At 36.1% G+C, this 21,852-nt stretch overlaps 1 protein-coding gene across 3 annotated transcripts in view; it reads right to left on the bottom strand.

Annotated features, from left to right (window-relative positions):
- dlgap2a (discs, large homolog-associated protein 2a) overlaps positions 1-21,852 on the bottom strand; it is a 136,385-nt gene that overhangs the window by 110,147 nt on the left and 4,386 nt on the right. For 2 of the 3 annotated variants that reach the window (XM_079631937.1, XM_079631938.1), the window contains exon 2: positions 15,502-15,556. The exons of the other annotated variant lie outside the window; for it this stretch is intronic. In XM_079631937.1, coding sequence (XP_079488063.1) covers positions 15,502-15,556 — 55 coding nt within the window. The remainder of the gene's footprint in view (positions 1-15,501; positions 15,557-21,852) is intronic. 3 annotated transcript variants of the gene reach the window in all.

Genomic DNA, 21,852 nt, shown 5'->3' with positions numbered 1-21,852 from the left:
TGTCACTCATACGTTATCAAACCACAAAGATCTAATGACCCAATCAATTCCAGATGGACAAAATCAAGCCCTGCCCAACATTTTTGTCTTGTTAAAGAATTCACTTGGATACACTTCACAATAGGGAAGAAAAGACTATCGCAACTTCCGTCTAATGCCGACTTAAAACTGAAAGCAAGCCAATTCTTAAATCTGAATTCTGTACAACCTTGCAACCAAGATGGAATTCAAACTTCAACTTAAAGGCACATACCACACACACTCTATACATCTGTTGATCAATCATGATCAATAAATCTGTCTGTTAACTGAGTGTACATCTTTTTCTCATTGTAGCTGGCAAGAGCTCCAGCACATGAAACAACTTTCTGTGGCAAGCCCCAAAGGGACAAATACACATCACACACCTTCACAAAGCAAAGTCACTCTATGAATTGCATCCTAATTCAGTCTATTACAATTCTTCACGTTTGCGTAGCACAGCTGCTCAAAGTTTCACATTGATTTTCTGCCAAAAATTGGGACATTGCAGTACATGACCAGGAATCTGTAAGAAATGTCAGCGACAACATTTGATTAGTCTGGCTTTGTTTTGATTTTTTGGCTAATGCATTTCAGTCTGAATGGTTAGATTGGATTTCAAGTAGTTTTTTCATCATTCAGGACATGATGTGACTAACTTCATACACAAAGTGACAGTGCATACAGTTGAGTCTGAATTCACTCATACATTGTTACAATATATAGCGAATGAGCATCCAAGTAGTTTCAGACAAAAAAAATATGTATGAATACATACATACTAGATTAGTGAAATATTTAAAAAAAATAATGCAATGAACTAAAATTAAAATGAACTAAATTAATTATGCCCCCCTGACCGTGTAAATTCCCTGTACTAATTTGCACTTACCAAGAACTGACAGAGCGGTTAACAAAGAAACCATCAAGATAGATATTAGCATCAGCAAAAAAAAAATCCACAACGGCAAAAGTCTCTTAGCATCATATTGACGACACTTTCATCATTATATAGAAACTGATTTAGACGTGTCAGATATTGATTTCATCTATGGCAAAATAACAGCTCTGACAGTCAGTCCTACAGATCAGTTTTAAAAAACAAATCAGATTCATGTGCAGTATGAACAAAGCCTTGGACAAAAAATACCAGCTAAAAACCTAGCTTGTGGCTTTACTGTATAGTTTATTGGGAAGAATGGATGAATTAGGAAAATGAAACCCATGCGCTTTCTTTGATAATCCCCCCCACCCCCCAGTGGAAAGGGACTTTTCAACTGCCCTCACAATTTACAGAGCATTTCAAAATGAAGCCTAGGATTGAAGAGGAGGTTTTTGAAATAGACTTTGATGGATGAGTATCTGTACAAACAGACACAAATATCTCGGAACTACATAAATCTATGAGAAGGGAATTGAAATAATATATATGTGAATGTTCAGCACACTAGTGGGCCAATGCAACAATTTATAAAATGAATAACATTTATTTAATTTATCAAATAAAATAAAATAATTGTGGTTTATGTGCATGCAAAACATTTTTTTAATCAGAATATACAGGCAATTGTTAGCCTGACAAGCCAGACCCACATGAAGATGTTGGGTCTGGGAACACACCATTGGCAGGGCTCAATCCCAGGGGCGGGATAAACGGTTGTCTTTCAAATTTCCTCTTCACGGAATAGGATAGCGCTACAACCAACCGAAACAACGAAGAAGGTGACGTAGTCAGAGCCACTATGCATGCGTTTTCCCACCAGCGGAGCTAATTGATAGATTAAACTTTTGCCGTATCCGATCCGCAAAACTCCGAACACCTCTTCCTTTTTAAGAATGACTTCAGTGCCGTTCTTTGTTCTTTTCTCAAAGAAAAGCTCCATTCGACACTCCAAGTCTTCCAGAGCCAAAGCCAATTCAAAAGACCGCTGTTCACCAGCAGCAGCAGACATACATTTTCAAGTAGCAGGGAATTCACACGCAACTCTGCCGTCACCGACTACACGATATGATTGGCCTGACTAGAGTTTGGTTTTTCCAGCTCGCAAGCCATCGGAGAGTTGCTAGATGTAACTGGCTGCAAAATAAAATGTCCTGCAGTTAGGGTGTGTCTAGATTTCTAGGCTAGCCAATTGTATGAATGTTGTAAAGAACTTTAATGTCTGTAAAGAACAAGAAAAAAACAGATGGCGTAGTTACAGCACCTACCAGGAGGGGCAAACAGGCCAATGCTAACAAGCTTAACTCCCTCTTTTTGATCACATCGTTTTCTCCCCTAAATAAAGGAATATTGTTACTCATTCCAGCCAGTTTTTTTTCTCAATTTCATAATCAGTACAAAGTACAACTTTAAATTGGTGGGGACATGACAAACGCACACGATACTCTGACATTCGTCTAGTATTAATCCTACAAACTCATTAAAATCTTTTACACATCTTTTGTATAGAAGAACATAAATGTAAATGGCACAAAAAAAATTATAGCATGCAAGAGAATCACAAATGACTGTTACTGAAAATTACTGTTCCTTCACCTAGTAAAGCCAACTTTCTCTAAAACAATAAGTTATATTAATGCTGCGTTGAGTTTGTTCACCGCTTATGCTTCTAACATTATTGTTGTTTCTCTTTCTAGTCGCTACTGTACACTCAACCTTTTTCTTGGCTCGGTTTCCTGTGACAGTGTGGACCCCAGAAACAAACATAATGGTCATTTACTGTACTTCCAACCTACTGTTTGGCTAGCATTTCTCACAGTCTTGTGGCGTGGCAGCGCAACGGGGATATTCCAGCAGAGGACAGAATAGTACGAACAATAGAAAATGGAGGCCTTAGGCACAATGACAAAGAGGAAAGAATGACTTCTCCACATGAACGAGCAACAGAGACAGCAGCAATTCAGTTCGGCATGTTTTAATTTCAAGGCGTATTACCCTAAAGTTGAAAATGTAAAGCTTAATAACTTGTATGCATCTGTAAAGACATGCTAGCCGTGTATAATATCCCGGACTGACACCATCTGCTCCTCCTGCCTCTGTGAAAATCTGAATGAACCTGAGGCCGTGACATGCCGATGTGCTAACCTCACCTCACTAGCACATTATTACAGTATTTATGTATGCCTAACCTTTTCAGGAGCTTTGTAAACAATTCTCCTTTTTCAAATGGCAACGGAGCTCTCAGCTTCAATTATTTTTCCTATCCAAATAACAAAACTCTGCCAGCACCACATCGTAAGCGGATAATTCACACGTGCCTCAAAGCGGACATGCAGTGATGTATAACTGCGACATCTGACATCAAGGGCTAGTTTACCAGTTTTCCCACACACACAATATGTACGGGTTTAAACTAGCTACGAATACTGATTAGAACCAAAGAGGCTCTCTTTAAGTCTTACTTAAACATGTTTATTTATTTATCTATTTATTTAATTAGGGAGATATCACTCTCTCTGCTGAAAGTCACCTTAATGAGAGGGATAAATTGAAATCCGTTCAAATTTTCTTCATGGTTAACAATGCAAGAAATTAGCGAATGCAATTACTTTCAAGCACAGTTTGATTACAGGGAAATAAATGGATACTGAATACCAACATATTCACAAACTCCTATCAGGAGGCCACCTAGCTCATTCACATCTGAAAGGCCTTCGCTATATCTCAAAACCCAATGAACAACAACAACAACAACAACAAAATCAATACATGAAAATTATTGTGTTAAAGTCAGTGATCCTGACTTCAGACGATGGTTTGAGGCTTTAGCTCACAAAGGGAGCTTAAGATTAATGAACATCCAACAGGATGGCTCCTCTGACTTCATTAGGGAGTCTGTGATGCAGCAAACGGCATCGTTTTATGATATTTACCCCCACATCTGGCGCCATGACAGCCTGATGGATTATGGTTAGTGTGTTTATCCTGACAGGGGACATTAAAACGAGAGTTTATTTGTTTATTTGGCACTGGTCTGAATCTTTTTTTGTGTTTGCATATGGGATCGACAGGTCTAAGGAATCATATTATTCCAGTTCACTGCAGGACTTTTCACTCTAGCTCGGTGGTGTATATACACAAATATGCAATTATATTTCCGGTATTGCTGCTGGCTGTAATTAGGACAAAGCTGCATGTTTTCAAACTTTTTTTAATTGATATATTGAATCTATTAATGTGGATAATTAATTCAAAATAGTAAATACATTAATTTTGTGATTCCAGAAGTGATGTTCTGCAATCCAAAACTGTATGTTGTTCAATAAAAACAATAGTTATTGAGAAGAAAAAAAAATCCCTTTTATGTGTTAATTTTTAGCTATTTAATTTTGATTAGTGATAGTGGTTTTTTTAATATATTAATAATAATTCAATAATTTAAATACTTTTTAAATCAATTTAAATAAAGTTTGCTGAGGATCCATAAAAATCAACAAAACGTGTTGAAGTGTGAAATGAAAAAGAAAGTTTTCCGCTATTGCATCAGCACACAACTGAAAGGCTTCCCCTTTGAAATCACTTCATATTCTAAACCCAAAAGAAAAGAGCACTTTGTGTGTCTGTCCAGATAAAAAATTCAAGTGACTTCAGTGTATTCTTGTAAAATGTTCTTGAGTATATTGTTTTAGGACATCCACACAAGACTGACATTTGATTGTAGTGAGGCAAACTCTCTAAAGTTCAGGGAGAGTATTGACCTTCATAAGTCAGCTCTGGGAAAGAGGTACGTTGTTCGAATGCAAAGCAAGATACATCCTCAGTCTTGATCCTTCCTGCTTACATTTGTTCAAGCTTATTACTGCTTCTCTTGAATGATTCCAGGGATTATCGCTGAAATACACATGCCATGGTTTCAAACAGAGAGAAAAAAAATCGTCTGCATTTAAATTCAACCAACGTAGTCGAGAATCTTCTCCACTTATTTGGCACCACCATCTGATTTTCTGTCACCTCGGAAGACAATAGACATTTCCATACTGACTCGCTGTCTAGGGGTCAACTAGGATGAAAAAAGTAATTATGTTAAAGTAATTGTAGATGATTGCTTTGAGGAATCCTCACACTTAGAAGGGCACCAGACTGAATAAAAGGGAAAAAATTGCAACAATAATTTAAAAGTTGTAATCTGGACAACTTAGTTTGTTGCGGTTTCGTCCAATATCATCTTGTGAAGTGCTGTTAGTTTATTACATCTTTACACAACAATAAAAAATATTTATTGGCATCCATGGTTCCATGAAGAACCTTTAACATCCAGAGAACCTTTCCATTGCACAAAATGTTCTTTATAATGGAAAATGTTCTTTAGATTAATAAAACGTTCTACACACTAAGAGGAAAATGGTTCTGTTATTAACTGTTCACTGAAAAGTTCTTTCTGCATTTTTAAGAGTGCGTGTCAAAAAAGAACAGAGCACGAGCTGTGATCCTTGCTTCGTGACTCTAGTTATGAACTGGTTCTTTGTAATGATTCTGTCAAAAAGAGTCACAAAACATTCTCATGAGTTAGCGCTTTGAATTAGACTGTCAGTGAGTGAATTATTTAGAAGCATTAGTTCCTAACCGACTCCCTCACTGAATCGTGAATCATTTTTCTGTCCGATTCGAAATTATGTATTTACATATTTTCAATAGTGGTCTGTTGCAATAAATGGTTCAATTGGTGCAAATGGCATTCAAATATTACACAACAAATATTATTGGTCACCGTTTAGCTTAAAGGTCCAATCGTAAGAAAAAAACGGTAAGGAAGGTGACATTTGATAAATAATCAACACAATATTTGACTTTTTCAGACAGGCAGAAACAAACATTCTTACAAAACACAATGACATTTATAAATACAGTAGTGAAATATTACAAACATAAATATGCATTCACTAAAAATCAAGATCACAATGACAGCATCAAATAGGAACTAATGTGCTTCTAAACAACCATCTTTATTCAGCAATTCTGTCAAATAAAAATGATTTGGCCCTCAAATGTTTACATTATAGGAGCCAATGGCTACCCAAATAATTTTCTAGTCTGGAATCCTGCTAAGATTCCTTCCGGCCTCTCCCTCATCGTCATCTTCATCACTATCCACAATGTTTCAAAACACTAACATATTTTGCTATGCATCTGAAAGATCAAGCTTGGTTTCTATGACAACCAATACACAAATGGCCATGGTGATTGGTGATGTTATAAGCTGGTTCTTATCTAGAGATTCAGATTTGACTTTCCAGTAGTACATGAGGTTTAAAAAGAATAAAAAAATAAAAAAGATAAAGGAAAAAAGAATGAAACTGGATAAGACATCCACCGTTTTGATGAGTGCTGGACAGGTTGTATTGCCACCCAAACGGGGACGATTAAAATGTAAAAACTTGTTGTTAATTTAAGAACAATTACTTTCAATTTTTTTTTAAAAGGTGGACATATAAGCATGGAAACATTTTGTATATGAATATGCTTACTTTAAGAATCCATTACTTTGTTAGAGAACCCATTTTCCCTGAGAACAGTTCAAGTTCCCACAATCCTCGCTGCCCTGAGGAGACTAATGTCCTGAGGGGAGAAAGCCCTCGTTCTATGAGAACCTGATTAAAAACTATAAACCTTTAAAGTGATTTAATTATAGAGCTGTGATGGATCATTACAGATCCTCTTTGTGTAATTTGACATTAAACTGGTAAAACGAGTCTACAGCACCATCTAATGGTATTAATGGCCATCACAGGAGACAGCGGCTGCCAATATGTTGCAGTCTTTAAGACAGATCAGGTCATTCCTCTAAGGGGCTAATTTGTGCTTGTTGAATTCATGATACCCCCTAATATTATATTATTATATTATATATAGTCCTAATATTAGAAATAGCCTAAACACACATACAAACAATATCTAAACCTTTATTATGTATTAGTTTGAAACTGTTTGTTATATATTTGATTTAACAGAAGAGGAAACTAAAATCGCCATTATCCTCCTCACTGATGAAACATCAGGAAAGAAACATACACTTAAAGTAGTCATTAAACCAAAATTGACAGTTATACAAAAATTATACATTGTTGAATCCCTTAATACTGTAATTCTAATTACGGTAAAAAAACATTTCAGCTGAAACCTGTTTCTGAATTGATAATTTATCAGTAATTCAAGACAGTGACCAAACAGTCAACTTCAAATTGTTCCTCTTTGCAGCATGAAAAACAAAACAGTTATTTACACACTGTCTATAATTTATTTATTTATTTAATAATTTAAAATAACTGTTTTCTATTCTAATATATTTGAAAATATATTCCTGTCATGCAAAGCTGAATTTTCAGCATCATTACTCCAGTCTCGATGTCACATGATCCTTCAAAAATTATAATAATATGCTGATTTTGGGTTCAAGAATGTCTTATTTCAATTTTGAAAACCCTAGTGCGGTTTAAATTTTTTTTGGGAAACCATGATACATTTTTTCAGGATTCTTTGATGAACATAAAATTCAAGAAAACAGCATTTATTTGAAATAGAGACTTTTGTCACATTATAAATGTATTTTCTGTCACTTTTGACCAATTTATAACCTTGCTGAATAAACGTATAATTTTCTTTCTTTAAAAAAAGAAAAAATCTTACCGACTACAAACTTTTTGAACATTAGTGTATGTCATATTATTACAGATATAAAATGGGGTGGAAATGTGAATTCAAGACTTTAAACTCTTAATTTCATCTTAAATGATTGTGTAAATGTTAATGACCCATTAAACTATATAAGCTTTACCGTTTTAAATGCTCATGTATATTCACACATTGAAGAAGCCATATCACAGTCAAATTGTAGATGTCCTTTGTATAGTACGGGTGAAAGGAACTATATGTGCACATCTGTGTTTGTTTTTGTGCGTGGGTGCATGCGTCTCTTTGTGAAATCCTCTGCATGTGTGCATCTGTGTTTGTGTGTGTGCATCTGCTTGAAGTTTTGGCCGCAGCTGAAGCAGGTGTGAACAAAATCACACCATTCCATTTTTTTAATGAGCTCGTGGTCTATGGCCAGCAGTGACTGAAGTGGAATCCTGCGCTCTCCAGGCCCTATACCTTCTAATAACAGCCATCTGTCTTCATGACTGTCTGCTCAACAGGCTCAGGGGAAGGAGGAAGAGAGAAGAGTTTGGGTGGATACACTTTCAAAAAATTATACAAAGCAATATTTGTTTGGTTTTTCTTCTTTATATTGGTCAGAGTAGAGAAAGGGCAAAGGCTGTTTATAAATTATTAAACTACTGTTCAACACTTAACAATAAGGATATTTTTCTGCAGGCACGTTTAGTTTAGCCGTTTACATTTTTACTTTCCTTGCCATTATTCTCTCTGGTCCATGTAAATAGTTTAAATAATTTAAAAAAATGTTACAAAAGATTTCTATTTCAAATAAAAACGGTGTTTTCGAATTTGTCATTAATCAAATAATAGCATGCATCATGGTTTCCACAAAAATTTAATCATTGGTAACAATAAGAAAAAATGTTTCTAGAGCAGCAAACCAGCATATTAGAATGATTTCTGAAGGATCATGTGACACTGAAGACTGGAGTAATGATGCTGAAAATGTACCTTTGCCATCAAAGGAATAAATTACATTGTAAAAAATAGAATTGTCATATTTCAAATTCGTTTTGTGTTTTTTGATCAAATAAATTCAGCCCCAAACTCTGAAAGGTAGTGTATATATAGTGTTGTGACATGTTTAAATCAAAATAACTCACAATAACAATTGGTTGGACAAGTGACAGTTCCATCACTGACCCAAATCATTCTCACACTCGCCCCTAGTCATCAGTCATTCTTCCTTTTTGACCTTCAACAGATCATACTGATCCATCAAACTTCTTACTGTAACCCCTAAACCTTCCAGACTGTCCCATGTTTCCCTGATTTACATATCCAACTAGAAACCAACAACATGTGATCCTTTATAATGGATTAGTAAATCCGCACAACCGCGGTAGTTCCCTTGTCCTTTTGGGGGTCAGCAGTGCTGATGAGCTGTGTGATGGGGTCCTGAGCTCTCTGGCCATGCCGTTCAAGGTCAGATCAGGTCTGAGCGCTGACTCAGACAGGTCAAACACACAGCAGAACCATATCAAGCTCTCCACATCTAATTTCCTGTGCAGCATCGTGATTTCCTTTCCCCCACTTCCATTCTATCTCCTCCTCTCCCTCATGTTTGCGAACCATCCTATCCCCTCTGTGTAGGTGTGTGCGGTGCCACCAACATCCCCTCTCTGCATGTGTATTATGCATAGACGAATAATATAATTTCCATCACAAAAGAATAGTGTTGTCAAAAAATATGTATCAATACTGAAATATCTGAACGGTTCCAATACTCCATTTATGCACTGTATTGATACCAAACTGCACGTTCTCACACTCTCTTCTTTCCGACAGCTAAATGACAAACGCATGCATCCGGTCACTCACTCGTCTCATTCGCTCCGGTTAAATAGTGCTTGTATTTCGCATTGTTTTTGTCATTCCCACAGGTTTCGTGCTCACATCAAAAGCGCTCGCACAACTTATCTATATAAGTGGCGCTCTCATAAAGCCGCCTCTAACACAGCTCGCAAATGTCCAAATTTACCTATTTTTCTTGGCTTATTGTGCTTAAACGGTCAAATACATACAAAATTATGTCAAAATGCCCGTCCTGCCGAGTATTCAGGTACAGTCGGTTTTGGAATGTAAATAGTTAAAAAATTTAGTTTTACAATTCAAATAAAGCCTATGCTGTGTGTAAGCTATTACAACCAAATTACCCAAACTATCAAAAAATTATGAGATAATAATAAATTATCTGTATGGCAGTTTTCCCAGTGGTATCAAAAATGGTATCGAATATCGATATTTTTCAAGTTATCATATTAAATTCCAGTATCGTGAAAATACTACAAGAGAAGATGACACAGAAATCGTACTTCACATTTTAAAGCACACACACTTTCGTTTGCTTTCATTTGCTGAGCACTTGCCACTCACTGCATATAGCGAGAGTCACTTCATGCACACCATTCTGTCTTCACCTCTTCACCTCAATATAATGCTCTCATCCTCCCATCAAATCAGAGGAATCAACTACTCCTCAGACAATGCACCTCTTCTCACCCCTCACTCTCCACTTTTTTCTCCTCTCGTTTCATTTTATTTACTCTTTCTCAGAAACTAATCAGACCGGCTTTTGTAAGTTGCCTAAACATTTCATCAACAATACACTGAATTAATTATTGATGTGACGTATATGCTACTGCACTACTAACAATTGACAAAATAAACTTTTAGCATATACTGTACATGTTCCATCCACCAGCTGGAGTGCCCTTGATTTCCACCAGAGGGCACTCCTTCCGTTTTGGTTTTATCACCATGGACTACACATCCCACAACCCATTGCCCGGACTCATTTTGTCTGATTACATCCACCTGTGTCTCATTTTTCTTGTTAACCCTGGCTATATAAACCCTGTGTTTTCTATCATTCATTACAAATCTTGTTAAGTGTTACTGCATTTCTGAGTGTTATCCTGGTTCCCTGTGTCTTGGACCTAGTTTCCCCATGGTTTTGACCTTATGCTTGTTTAAGGGATTATGAATTACTAAGGATTACCTTCAATAAAGCTGCATTTGGATATTCAACTTTAAGTATCGGGGCAGGTCGTGACAATATAAAATGTACAGATTTCACTCTTAAAATCGGTAAAATCACATTTGAATAGTAATGACACAAACATATTTATATAGTACACACGCATGAATAGAGTCATTAAAAATATTGACTTTTAACTTTTAAATTAAACTTTTGGTCCCACTTTATATTAAGTGGCCCTAATACCTGTGAACTTACATGGTAACTACATGTGTACATAGTATGTAACTACAGTGTAAGTACACATTAGTACATAGTATCTACAACTGTATTATTAGTGTAACTATATGTTGTAACAACCCACGTAATGGTATGTGTAAGTACAAATGTGTAACAGGACATTGGTAACAACACTTTTTTCACATTAGTAAGTACACATGTGTAACTACATTTTGTAACAACAATATGTAGCCTATTTGTTGTTCCACTTCCACATGCAGTCTTAGATACTGCAGTTACCAGTTTGGGTATAAATGTATTTAATTTCCAACAAGTGGACAGTTCCTATGGAATTATCATGTAACGACACTGATGTACACAACAATTACCTTAACAATTACACTTTATATTAAGTGGACAGTTCCTGAGGAGTTACCATGTAACACTGGTATCACAAGGTGAAACTTTAGTTGTAATTCAACATTAGTCCTGCCAGTCATAAATACATGTATTCCAACTGGTAACTGCAGTATCTAAAACTGCATGTGGAAGTGGAACAACAAATAGGCTACATATTGTTGTTACAAAATGTAGTTACATAATTACTGTTACACATGTGTACTTACTGAAGTGAAAAAATTTTGTTACCAATGTCCTGTTACACATTTGTACTTACACATACCATTCTGAGGGTTGTTACATATGTGTAGTTACGCAAATGTTACAGTTGTAGATACTATGTACTAATGTGTACTTACACTGTAGTTACATACTATGTACACATGTAGTTACCATGTAAGTTCACCGGTATTAGGGCCACTTAATATAAAGTGGGACCAAACTTTTTGTCATATGCACCAACCAACCCTTAGACTATCAATAACATACCGGTAAGTGGCTTTCTGAAATAAGATATACCATATCAAAAAAATCATATTTGCTTTCATAAAAGCTAAAGTGGGTGATTTTTAGACAATTATAATAAGCCGATTTATTTTAATTAAGCCATAGTGCCAAACAGCACATCTACCAACACAAGTATTTGAAATTTTTCTAATGCTCTAAATCCTAACTGAATGTCTAAATAAAAAATTTGTTAAAATCATCACAATATTTCTTCATTTTTTATGTCTAGCAAAATCATTATAAATATACTGTGAATATCCTTTTTTATCATCCTCCCCTACTTTAGATGCATTTCAAGAGTGCATTTACTGGAAAGAAAATGACCTTGGCCATTATATACAGGACAAATTTGTTTCTCTATAGCAATTTTCATTAGCAGGACTCCCACTACATGCTGATGAAACACTAACACTACATGATGTCCTAAAATCTGAATGAACATGACATAGAGGGGAGAGGAAGCAAGGGGAGGGTTTTCTCTGTCGACTACAATCTTTATATCAGACAGAAAGAGAGAGAGAGAGAGTGCACATCACCCCTACAGGGACTGAAAAATCGATACAAACACTCTTCTAAGAATGCAAAGCAGGGCCACACAAAAAGTTTTGTGGAACATCAGCAATTCCAAAAAAAAACTTTGCTTATAAACTTTGCACCTCTGCAGACTAATCAAAACATTAGCATATACAAGAAAGTCATTCACAAGAGCAAATGGGAAATTCTGTTATTTAACGATAGAAACTCTAATATACAAAATAAATTTTGCTTGAATTCTTCCAAACCACCAACAGTGAAAGCAGTGGAAAGTAATGCTGAAATATTAACATGGTTATTAAGAGCAGAGTATGCCACACACACACACACACACAAACACACACGGACGCACCTTGAATCATTTACTAGTATGAGGGCAAAAGGAGCTGCAGGCGTACAATGTGGTTCAAGAACAAATGAGACAATGATGGGGTCAAACAGCCAGGAATAAAGAAGTGTTTAAAGCAGGTGGTTTTTCTCTAAGGAAAATGTGGATAAGAAAATGATAATAAAACAATAAAACAAAAGGAATGTAATAAAATATGAGGCTGAATAGTATATAGATCACTTTTTAAAGTATCTTAGTTGCTTCAATTTTTCTCACTAGATTCTCAGTAAGGTCCTAGTGTCTTTCTTACACAAGCATTTTAAAATGAAATGTTTGCCTCCATGTGTACGCTGAGGATTTTATAGGCAATGGTCCAAAAGGAAGATAAATCTTGTAAAAAACAATTGTTTATTAAAAACTATATAGCTGTACAATCAATATTTAAGCTATCTATTTTTGATCAATACATCTAAAAAGAAATAAAAAATAGATGAGACATCATTGTGAACTGTTTTAAAGAACAGCATGTACTTTGCACTGTAAATAAGTACTTGGTGCTTGTTGAAAATATAAGGTGCTCCATAAGCTTTTAGCACAAGAAACTGTGCACTGTACACTGGGGAAAAGAGAGGGTGCTTTGCCTCTTCATTTAAGAAGTCCACTGGTGTAAAGTGTTTACGTGTCACTCCTCGTGACATGATTCTGTAGCGGACTATCACAGCCACCCGCAGCTGTAGCAGAACCAGAAGAGAGTGTGGGTGGCTGTTGTTAGCTGTCAGGAAAAAAACATTTTCTGCTTTACAGCACATTTATAACTCCAACTTACTCACTGATTCTTGAATTCGTGTTATTTCTGTATTGTTAGCTCATTGCCAGAAGCAAGTGTGTTTTCTTCCTCGTCATCAAAAGCTGCTACATATAGCCTAAACATCTGCCTCCCGCTTCATGTCGCAGAGAAAGACAGAGCCAGTGTCTTTGTCCTCACAGATGCTACTTTCTGCCTTACAACAGGTCTATACAAAGCTGAGAGTGACAAAAAAAAAAATCAGTGACACCAATTTGCATAATGAGGGGAAGTTCTGTGATGGCCACCTTCAATGCCTGGAGTTTGAGATCAGCTCCGAAGCAAAGGCCAAACCTGAAATTTAACATGTAAATTGGACGATGCCTGTGAATGCTTTAGATGCATTAGGTAAAATGGCTCTCAGATGGATATAAAATGATAGTAAACCTATACTGACATGGTCTACATTGTCTCCATAGAAACAGGATGAAACCATGGCCACAGCACTGGTGCAATACCACCAATTCATTCAGACTCTACATCCACTGGGAGTAAAAACACCAACTTCCAGAATTGGCACAATGGTTTAATACAAAATGTCCAATGGAGGCAGAACAGTGAATAATTGCTGCATTTCTAAGGCATTTATAATGCAAAAACTGAAGGTCTACATGTCATGAAATGTTTTTTTGTTTTTTTTTAATCAACACAGCACCTGGCATCTTCTGCAATTATCTAATTAAAACACGCACCTCTGGTTCAGTCTGTAAACTCATTCTGTTGTGTTATTACAGGTGGTGAAAGAGGGGAACAAATGCCCCAGCAGAGAAATCCACTTGGCATATTATGTAAAAAATGATGAACGCTAGTTTATCAAGCTTTGTTTTGACAAATGCCCTTGCTGTCATAGTCATCTGCACACACAATACAGGAATGCATAATGAGAAAACAAAAACAAATTAAGGACACTTAATCTTTACGGAGAACAGAGACGGTTTTGTGATCATCCGCCCCGCCATGTGGATTATGATGAGGCTGCATTAATGCATCTCCTGTAAGGTCTCTAGTTTGTCATCATGGCTGTGTTAGAGGAGGATATTGTGATGTGATCCCCTGTTCATTTCCTTAATTCTCTTTCCATGGCACACTCAAAACTCCACTGTAATAAACCCTACTTATAACCACACGCACTGTACACTTTAGCTATCTAAATGGGGGCATATCATTGACTTATTCTTTTAAATACAACTAATTACACTACACTACAGTACAGTACAGTACACTACAGACTAACCCACACCCTACAACAGAACACACACACACTTATAAACACACTTACAATCACCCTAAAGACCAAATAGATTCCCTCATTACACAAAGGTACACACTTCAAGTTATTTACAAATCGTTTTCTTAATCAGTATTTTAGTGATGTTTATGTATATTGAAACAAAAAAAATTAAATAACTTTAATATCTTATGTCATTTTGCTTCTCAAGAAAATTTACTTTAATTTTAGTTTCTATATGTTTACTGGAATAATGGGGGGGGGGTGAAATAGTACATAATGATAAATTTATATATTTTTTTAAATTGCCTCTTCACTAGTAGATAAACAGCAGTGTACAATAACAAATGCGTTTAGTTTTAGATGTAAAGTCCTCCAGTCCATTGTACTGCCAAGTACATTCACAAATGCTGGGCTTAATTATCTAAAATTAGTGTAAATGGTTACAATTAAATGGATTAAACTGTAAGTGCAAGAAGCACAGGTACAATCCAAACACACTAAGTCATCAAATTAGGCCCTTCCCTCCACTAAACCTTTTTTGGTCTATTTTGAGCCATATGTGAAGCTGGATCTACATCAGAAGACCAACACTAGCCAAGTCAGAGTCTTTGGAACAGATGCACAGCGAGTACCTCAGTAAATATACCTGCCCAATCAAGCACATCAAATCTAAAACGTATACAGGCATGTTTAACACACAAACTGGTCGACACACCGTTAGCAGAAGGGCCTTTGGCGCTGGGCCTAAACACACCATTGCATTTGAATGACAGGTGTGTGGTTTTACCTGTGTTCCTGTCTGGGAGGATACAGCAGTGTTGTTGCACTATGCTCAGCAGCACCTGTCAGGTGGGGAGAAGGATAGAGGCATCAGGGAAGGAGAGAAACGTAGAAATAAAAGAAAAGAAAATTAGAACAAGCATGCATGAAGGCACATGCAGTCTAAACAGCCATTAATTACAGGCAGAAGCTGTCAGGTCTAGAAAGCATTAAGTGGCGGTTTCCCTGCTGTGTGTGTGTGAAAGGCAGGAACGGCTGTGTGGGTGAAACATTTTATAACAAGAATCTCTTTACATGGATGTTAGCGAAGAATGAAGCCAAAACAGGAGATTACAGCACACATTTGTTCACTGACAGAAAACAGAGGCCTCTCTACACACAAAATGCTCCAATTCGACACCCTCGACATGTACATAAGATGAGAAAAGTGTGTTACAGTAGAGTATATTTGGATACAGTAAATTGGGTCTTTTCATTCATGCTGACTCAGACGTAACTCAGCCACACTTTTGTTCAGTAATTCCCATGTAAATCCAGCTTTCTTTCACACTTCCAGGTGTTTCTGGAAGCTCAGATGGTATTTGTATGTCTTCAAGGCCACAATTAAATAGTGCTCAAGTAAACTGCACATAACAGTATTCTGTTTAATAATAATCATGTTCAGATGAAGCTTGGAAGGTTTAAAATTAGCAAATAACATAGTATTTGATTTTTTGTTCATACAGTTTTTGTGATTTTGCTCTCTAAACAGAAACAAAGAATGCGACTTTGAAAAGTTCCAGATCAGATTTTATGTGCAAGTATCATTCACACCGAGCCATATGCTGCTCATATTTTATGGTTATGCTGAATTTAACATATAAAACCATAAATCAATCTCCATTTAACACCATTTCATATCTGCAGCCAGTCAAGCAGAACAAATTTACCCTCTTAAAGCAGATTGGAATGACGCTGCCATCTAGTGGCTGGGTGGCAATGACACTAGACTTTTTATAAGACAGCCTGACACACACTCAGTAGTACCATTGAGATACTAGTACACCAATCGTCCTGTTTCATCTCCACAGAGTTTCATTGCTCAATTGGTTAAGATACTAAGTGTGTCAGCATTATAATGTATCATAATCCATTTTTTTACAATTTCCAAAAAAATCATGTTAGCTAGAAAATGTTAACTTGGTGACATTAAAGTAGCAGCATTCACACATCATATAGAATAGAATAGAATAGAATAGTTTTTGGTCATGCTGTGCATTCACACTGCATCTAACGATTCAGGTGCACAGATGCTCTACAGAACACAGCACACAAAAGAGTGAGTTATTAACCAATCAGCTGGAAAATTATCACTTCTGTTGGCAGAGATCAAATCAAGTAAACAGGACTGTTGGGTTTTGTGTTGTTTGTATGTGTGACAGAGATAGTGTGTGATAGAGAGAGAGAAAGAGAATAAAATTAAGTGTGTGAATGAAAGAAAAAGGAAGAATGTTTGTTTCACAATCCCTCATTCTCGAAATAAATGTCTTCCATCTTACATGAATTCCATTTAGCTCATCAGAGAAAGCTTACACAAAACGGCTTAACGTTTATGAAATAAGCTAAATGAGGAATCTGATTAGAACAGAGTCAATTCATATACCAATCGGCTGCAGGATATGCAACACACAGTAATCATGGATTTTGAAGTCATGAGGGGGGGATGGGGGGGGGGGCTGAATTTGCTATGTTTTCTGAATTTTGACTTTCTCGGTTATTATGAATTTCTTCATGCCTTAACATTGGTTTTAAGAAACTAGTGTTTACTCTGATTCTCTGGCCCATTCACTCCAAGAACAACTGCCGTTCTGTTGCCTGTCACTTTAAATGATTGAGCTCTTTTAACAGGTGGATTCTGATTGGCAACAACAACCTAAGTTTTATAGGGAACAATTTTAATATTCTACTCTTATTAAACGTACCATTGCTCTTCTATACTATCATACTGAACTGACCAACAGCTTCATTGATTATAAAAAGAGCGCTTTTTATAGCTTTCTTTGTAATTCTTCGTAATTTGAATACGTTTTTGTTTTTCATGACACTTCTTAACTTTTCTTTCTTCATACTTAAATACAAAGACTGCTAAACTTTTACAAACATTTATTTCTTGATGATTTACTATTTTATAACAGGGATTTTATAATATCTAAATATAACTTGAATAGCAAACCATGTAATATATATATATATATATATATTATTTTATTTATTTATTTATTTTAGGGAGTGGAAATGGCTAATGAGCCAATAAATGCTCCTTTATTGGATAAATACCGCCATCTACAATCAAACGTCTCGTTGCTAATAGCCTTGTGGGCAGCACCGAGAGGTCTGTGGATCTGCCTGAAGTGTACATGTTGAGTAGACTCGCTCCCTCTGTCAAAATCGAGGAGTCGAGGGTCTGTCCAAATAAACTTCCCCTCATCCACAACGAAGAAGACTCAGCTTAACTTCAAAGTTCTTGCTCTCAATCCAAAATCTGCATTAGACTACATCCTCAGAATGCTAATCAAGCTGTGGAACCTGCGCTTACAATTCAGATGAGCCATCAGAGAGCGAGGGAGAGAGAACTGAAATTGAAATCAAGAGGGAGAGGAGAGAGAGAGAGAGAGAGAGAGAAATTTCACGCAAGAGCAATTCCAAGGTTCCCCCTGCACAGAACAGACATCACAAACCGCATCCTAAACTAAAGCACAATAGTCAAATCAAACTCAAAGCAAATCAGAGAGAACTGCTGACCAGTCCTTGCTAAAGGACACACTGCAGCCCTGCTGATATTGACCAACATGGCCTTGCACTGATTCGCATTTAAATAGGAAAGACTCTTAACTTTTATAAGCAGTTTACAATTGTGTACTTTACTTTTACTTGAGTACATTTTAAGTGAGGTACCTACTTTTACTCCACTATTTTCCCTCCATTTGGGGTCATTACATGCTTGTGTAAATTGTCAAGACATGTGCAAATGATTAACTTTCACTCTATGATATTAAATTTAGCAATTATTACGCAAAGCACATGCGTGCCGAACCCTGGGGACTGGTCCGTACTGATCACGGATCAACTGCGATAAATTGCAACCCGAATGTTAAAGATATCATTTTTGGTTTTGAGAGAGGTTTGAAAGAGAATGAATATAAAAATCAACTTTTGAGGTGAAAGATCCAAGTGGGGAACAAAAAAAAAATACATTGAAAATTCTCACTAGTCGGATGCATCCCTTTCATTAATAAACCTGATTTCAACACCTCATATAAAAACTGTGATGCATTCATTTCACATCTGAAAACATTCGTTTGAGATTAAGAAAATCTCAGCTAGGCCAAAGATGTTAACTTTATCAACACAGCAACTCAAGCTCTCACAGAAACAGCCAAGTAATGAAGAAAAGAGGTTGGTGACGTGTGGGTACCTCCGCCGGCATCATACTGCACAAAATGAAATTGACTGTTTTCTTTAGAATTAATGAACCTCCGCTCTTCCCTGAGCTCCCAGTGCACGGGAACTGACACCGAGGAGCTGGCATCCCAGAACTCATTTTTCTGCCCAAACTAAAGTGCACTGTCACGTTCAATGTTCTGCTTAGTCGCCTGTGACGAGGATAAAGTGAAAAGAGTATAACAAAGAGAGAAAACTGGCTCATAAACCCAAGGGTTTTCCTCTCATAATCATCTCAGATAAGATAATGCACAGGAGTTCACCCAGCAAATAAATAAAAAAAGCCAATTAAAACTCATTTAACCATTTGAGACAGTCAGCAGATGTCATTGATGTAATCTATCCTGGACTCTAAGAGTGAGTATAAGTATTTAATAATAAGAAAATTAAATAATGTATCTTCTTTTCTAATGTCAATGATTCATTTTTAGCTCAGCGATAAAAAAGTGGTTAAACAGCAGTGGTAGCCTATAGTATGGGGAATGTCATTATTCTTCGATGCTGTTTACACCAACCGCAAATACTAAAGCACTTATGTATATGAGGTCTGCAATACAAAATGTTACATAGGCCTGCATGAATATATATATATTGTGATGTCTGCATGAATCCCCATAAATGGGACTTTTCCAGCTGCATGAGAGGTCATTGTGAATGAACCCTTTGCTAAGCCCCGCCTTAAAAGTGTTACTGACCAATCCTACCTTGCTAACTGTTGCTGTCCGCTAATTTTTAGAAAAAAGTTTTGCTCTTTGTTATTTGCAAATCTATGAAGGATCTGTATGTAAAAAAATATATATAATCAAAATAATCCAAAAATGTGGTAATAATTGGTGCCGGGTCACTGTTATCATAGAAGATACAAGCAGTATGTTATTCTTTATCCAAATCTTTAAATAAATCATGAAAGTTAATGCTGTGGATTAAGCTCTCTGCCTCATTTCCAAAAGAACACCACTAAAACAACTAGATTTGCTCCAAGATAAATAATGTTATTAGCTTTATGTCATTTCATTACATTTTATTCAGGGCATTGTAGTGTGGAGAAACTAAAGATTATCATAGTAAAATAATGTAGAAACATTCAAATCATTTCTGTTTACTCACACTAACATTATCAGCTGTAAACACTTTCAAATGAGGCTTTTCTCTATTTAGTATACTGTGTAAAGCAATTGCCTCACAGTCTCCAAAGTCTTTAACCACTTTTACTGCGTGATTTAACAATTTCTTCAAGAAAAGTGACAGATAAAATGCTTTGCAAAAGCCCCATAAGAATCATACTGAATACATTTTTACAGTTTTTATGTGATGTGTCTATAGTGTCACGATCACTGTGGTTTGTGTGCTTGTCATCTAAAGAAAAACCCTAAACTGTTGTAAGACTGACTTGATTTCTCATTCATAAATCAAACATACATGCATCTGGCTATTATCTAATATATCAAACATACAAAATATGAAATCCATCTCTACAATAATCATTGCCCTTGCTGACCCTCTTACCACAGGACACCAGCTGGCTCATGCTAGAGCATGTGTGAAATCTGTGTAATCAGTGTGTGTACACTTACGGTGTGCTTAATCAGTGTGTATATAATCAGTGTGTCTAATCGCAGCTCTCTAAATTACTAAATAGCTCCAACTGTCACAATCAGGGGGAAAAAAACACTCAGCGGCACAAGCAGATACTCTCCGTGTGCATGTGTGTGTGCGTCTCAGGCTTACAGAACTCACACTTTTTTTCAGGCACCTCTTAATTCCCAGAGTAATAGGAGGAAGGCGGAGCTCTGAGACAGCAGCGCTAATTACAGTGTTTTCTGGAGAAATGTTTCATGCTGTGGCACCCAAAAAAATCCGGAGAGACTGAACAGTTTTAACCTACAGTCAGAGATGATAAGGTCAGGAACCACAAAAAGGGGGAGAAGTTTTAAAGAACTGCGGTTTTTAGTTTTCGACTTTGAGACTCCAATCATGTAAATGTAAAAATAATAATTGTAATTTTGAAATTAGCCTGTTTTGCCTTCATATTCTTTTAATAATTATCTTTAACTTTAATTTTTATTTTGTTTTATATACTATTGTATACTTCTAAAAAAAAAATTTTTTAGATTAAGTTGTATTCATTTTGTAAATAGTTTTTTTTTTTGTGGATCTATTTAGCTTCAATTTCTTAACATTTTTTTTTAATTTTTTTACGTTTTTTATTTAATTTAGTGGCCATGGCAACATTTCTAATTTTTAAGTTTTCATCTTACATTTTAGTTTTACTTAATTTCAATTAACAAAAACTATTTTTATTAGTTTTGTTACATTTGTTAACAATGTAAAAACACTGGTATGCAGATATTATTGAAGCTTTAATCCTCTGTTTTACCACAAAATATGCACTTTGTCAGAAATAGGACTGATATCTATTCTAGTAGGGATATATAGATTCATATTACAATTTTGGGTGAAATCAATTCTATTAAATTATTAGCGCTTTAGTGACTGTTGAATGATTAACTAAATAATCGTATGTAAAAATAAATTAGAAAATTCTCTAATCTCTAACATCAACGATTAACTCATATGGTACTCATATGACCTTGGGGTCCCTGCACAGCACGGAAACATATTTCTGACCCTGCCTCATTAATTTATTCATTTTTTTCAGTCATTCATTTTTGTGCCAACCTCTCGTCGTTTCCTGTACTTATCTTGCCATGCAGCAGAGCCTCCACAGAAGCACTAACACATGCCTGCATTATGAATGGGAGAAATCAAAGAAATAATACTGTAGCTGCCGTTAAGCTGATGACACAAGCACACATGCGAGACACGAAAAGCTTCTTGTGGCTTGATGTCCATGAGTTCTCCTGTCATATCACGCTTT

This window comes from Phoxinus phoxinus (genome assembly GCF_949152265.1).
Source record: "Phoxinus phoxinus genome assembly, chromosome: 13".
Taxonomy (NCBI): domain Eukaryota; kingdom Metazoa; phylum Chordata; class Actinopteri; order Cypriniformes; family Leuciscidae; genus Phoxinus; species Phoxinus phoxinus.
Note: the sequence above shows the minus strand (reverse complement) of the source record. Positions and strands in the feature narration are given on the sequence as shown.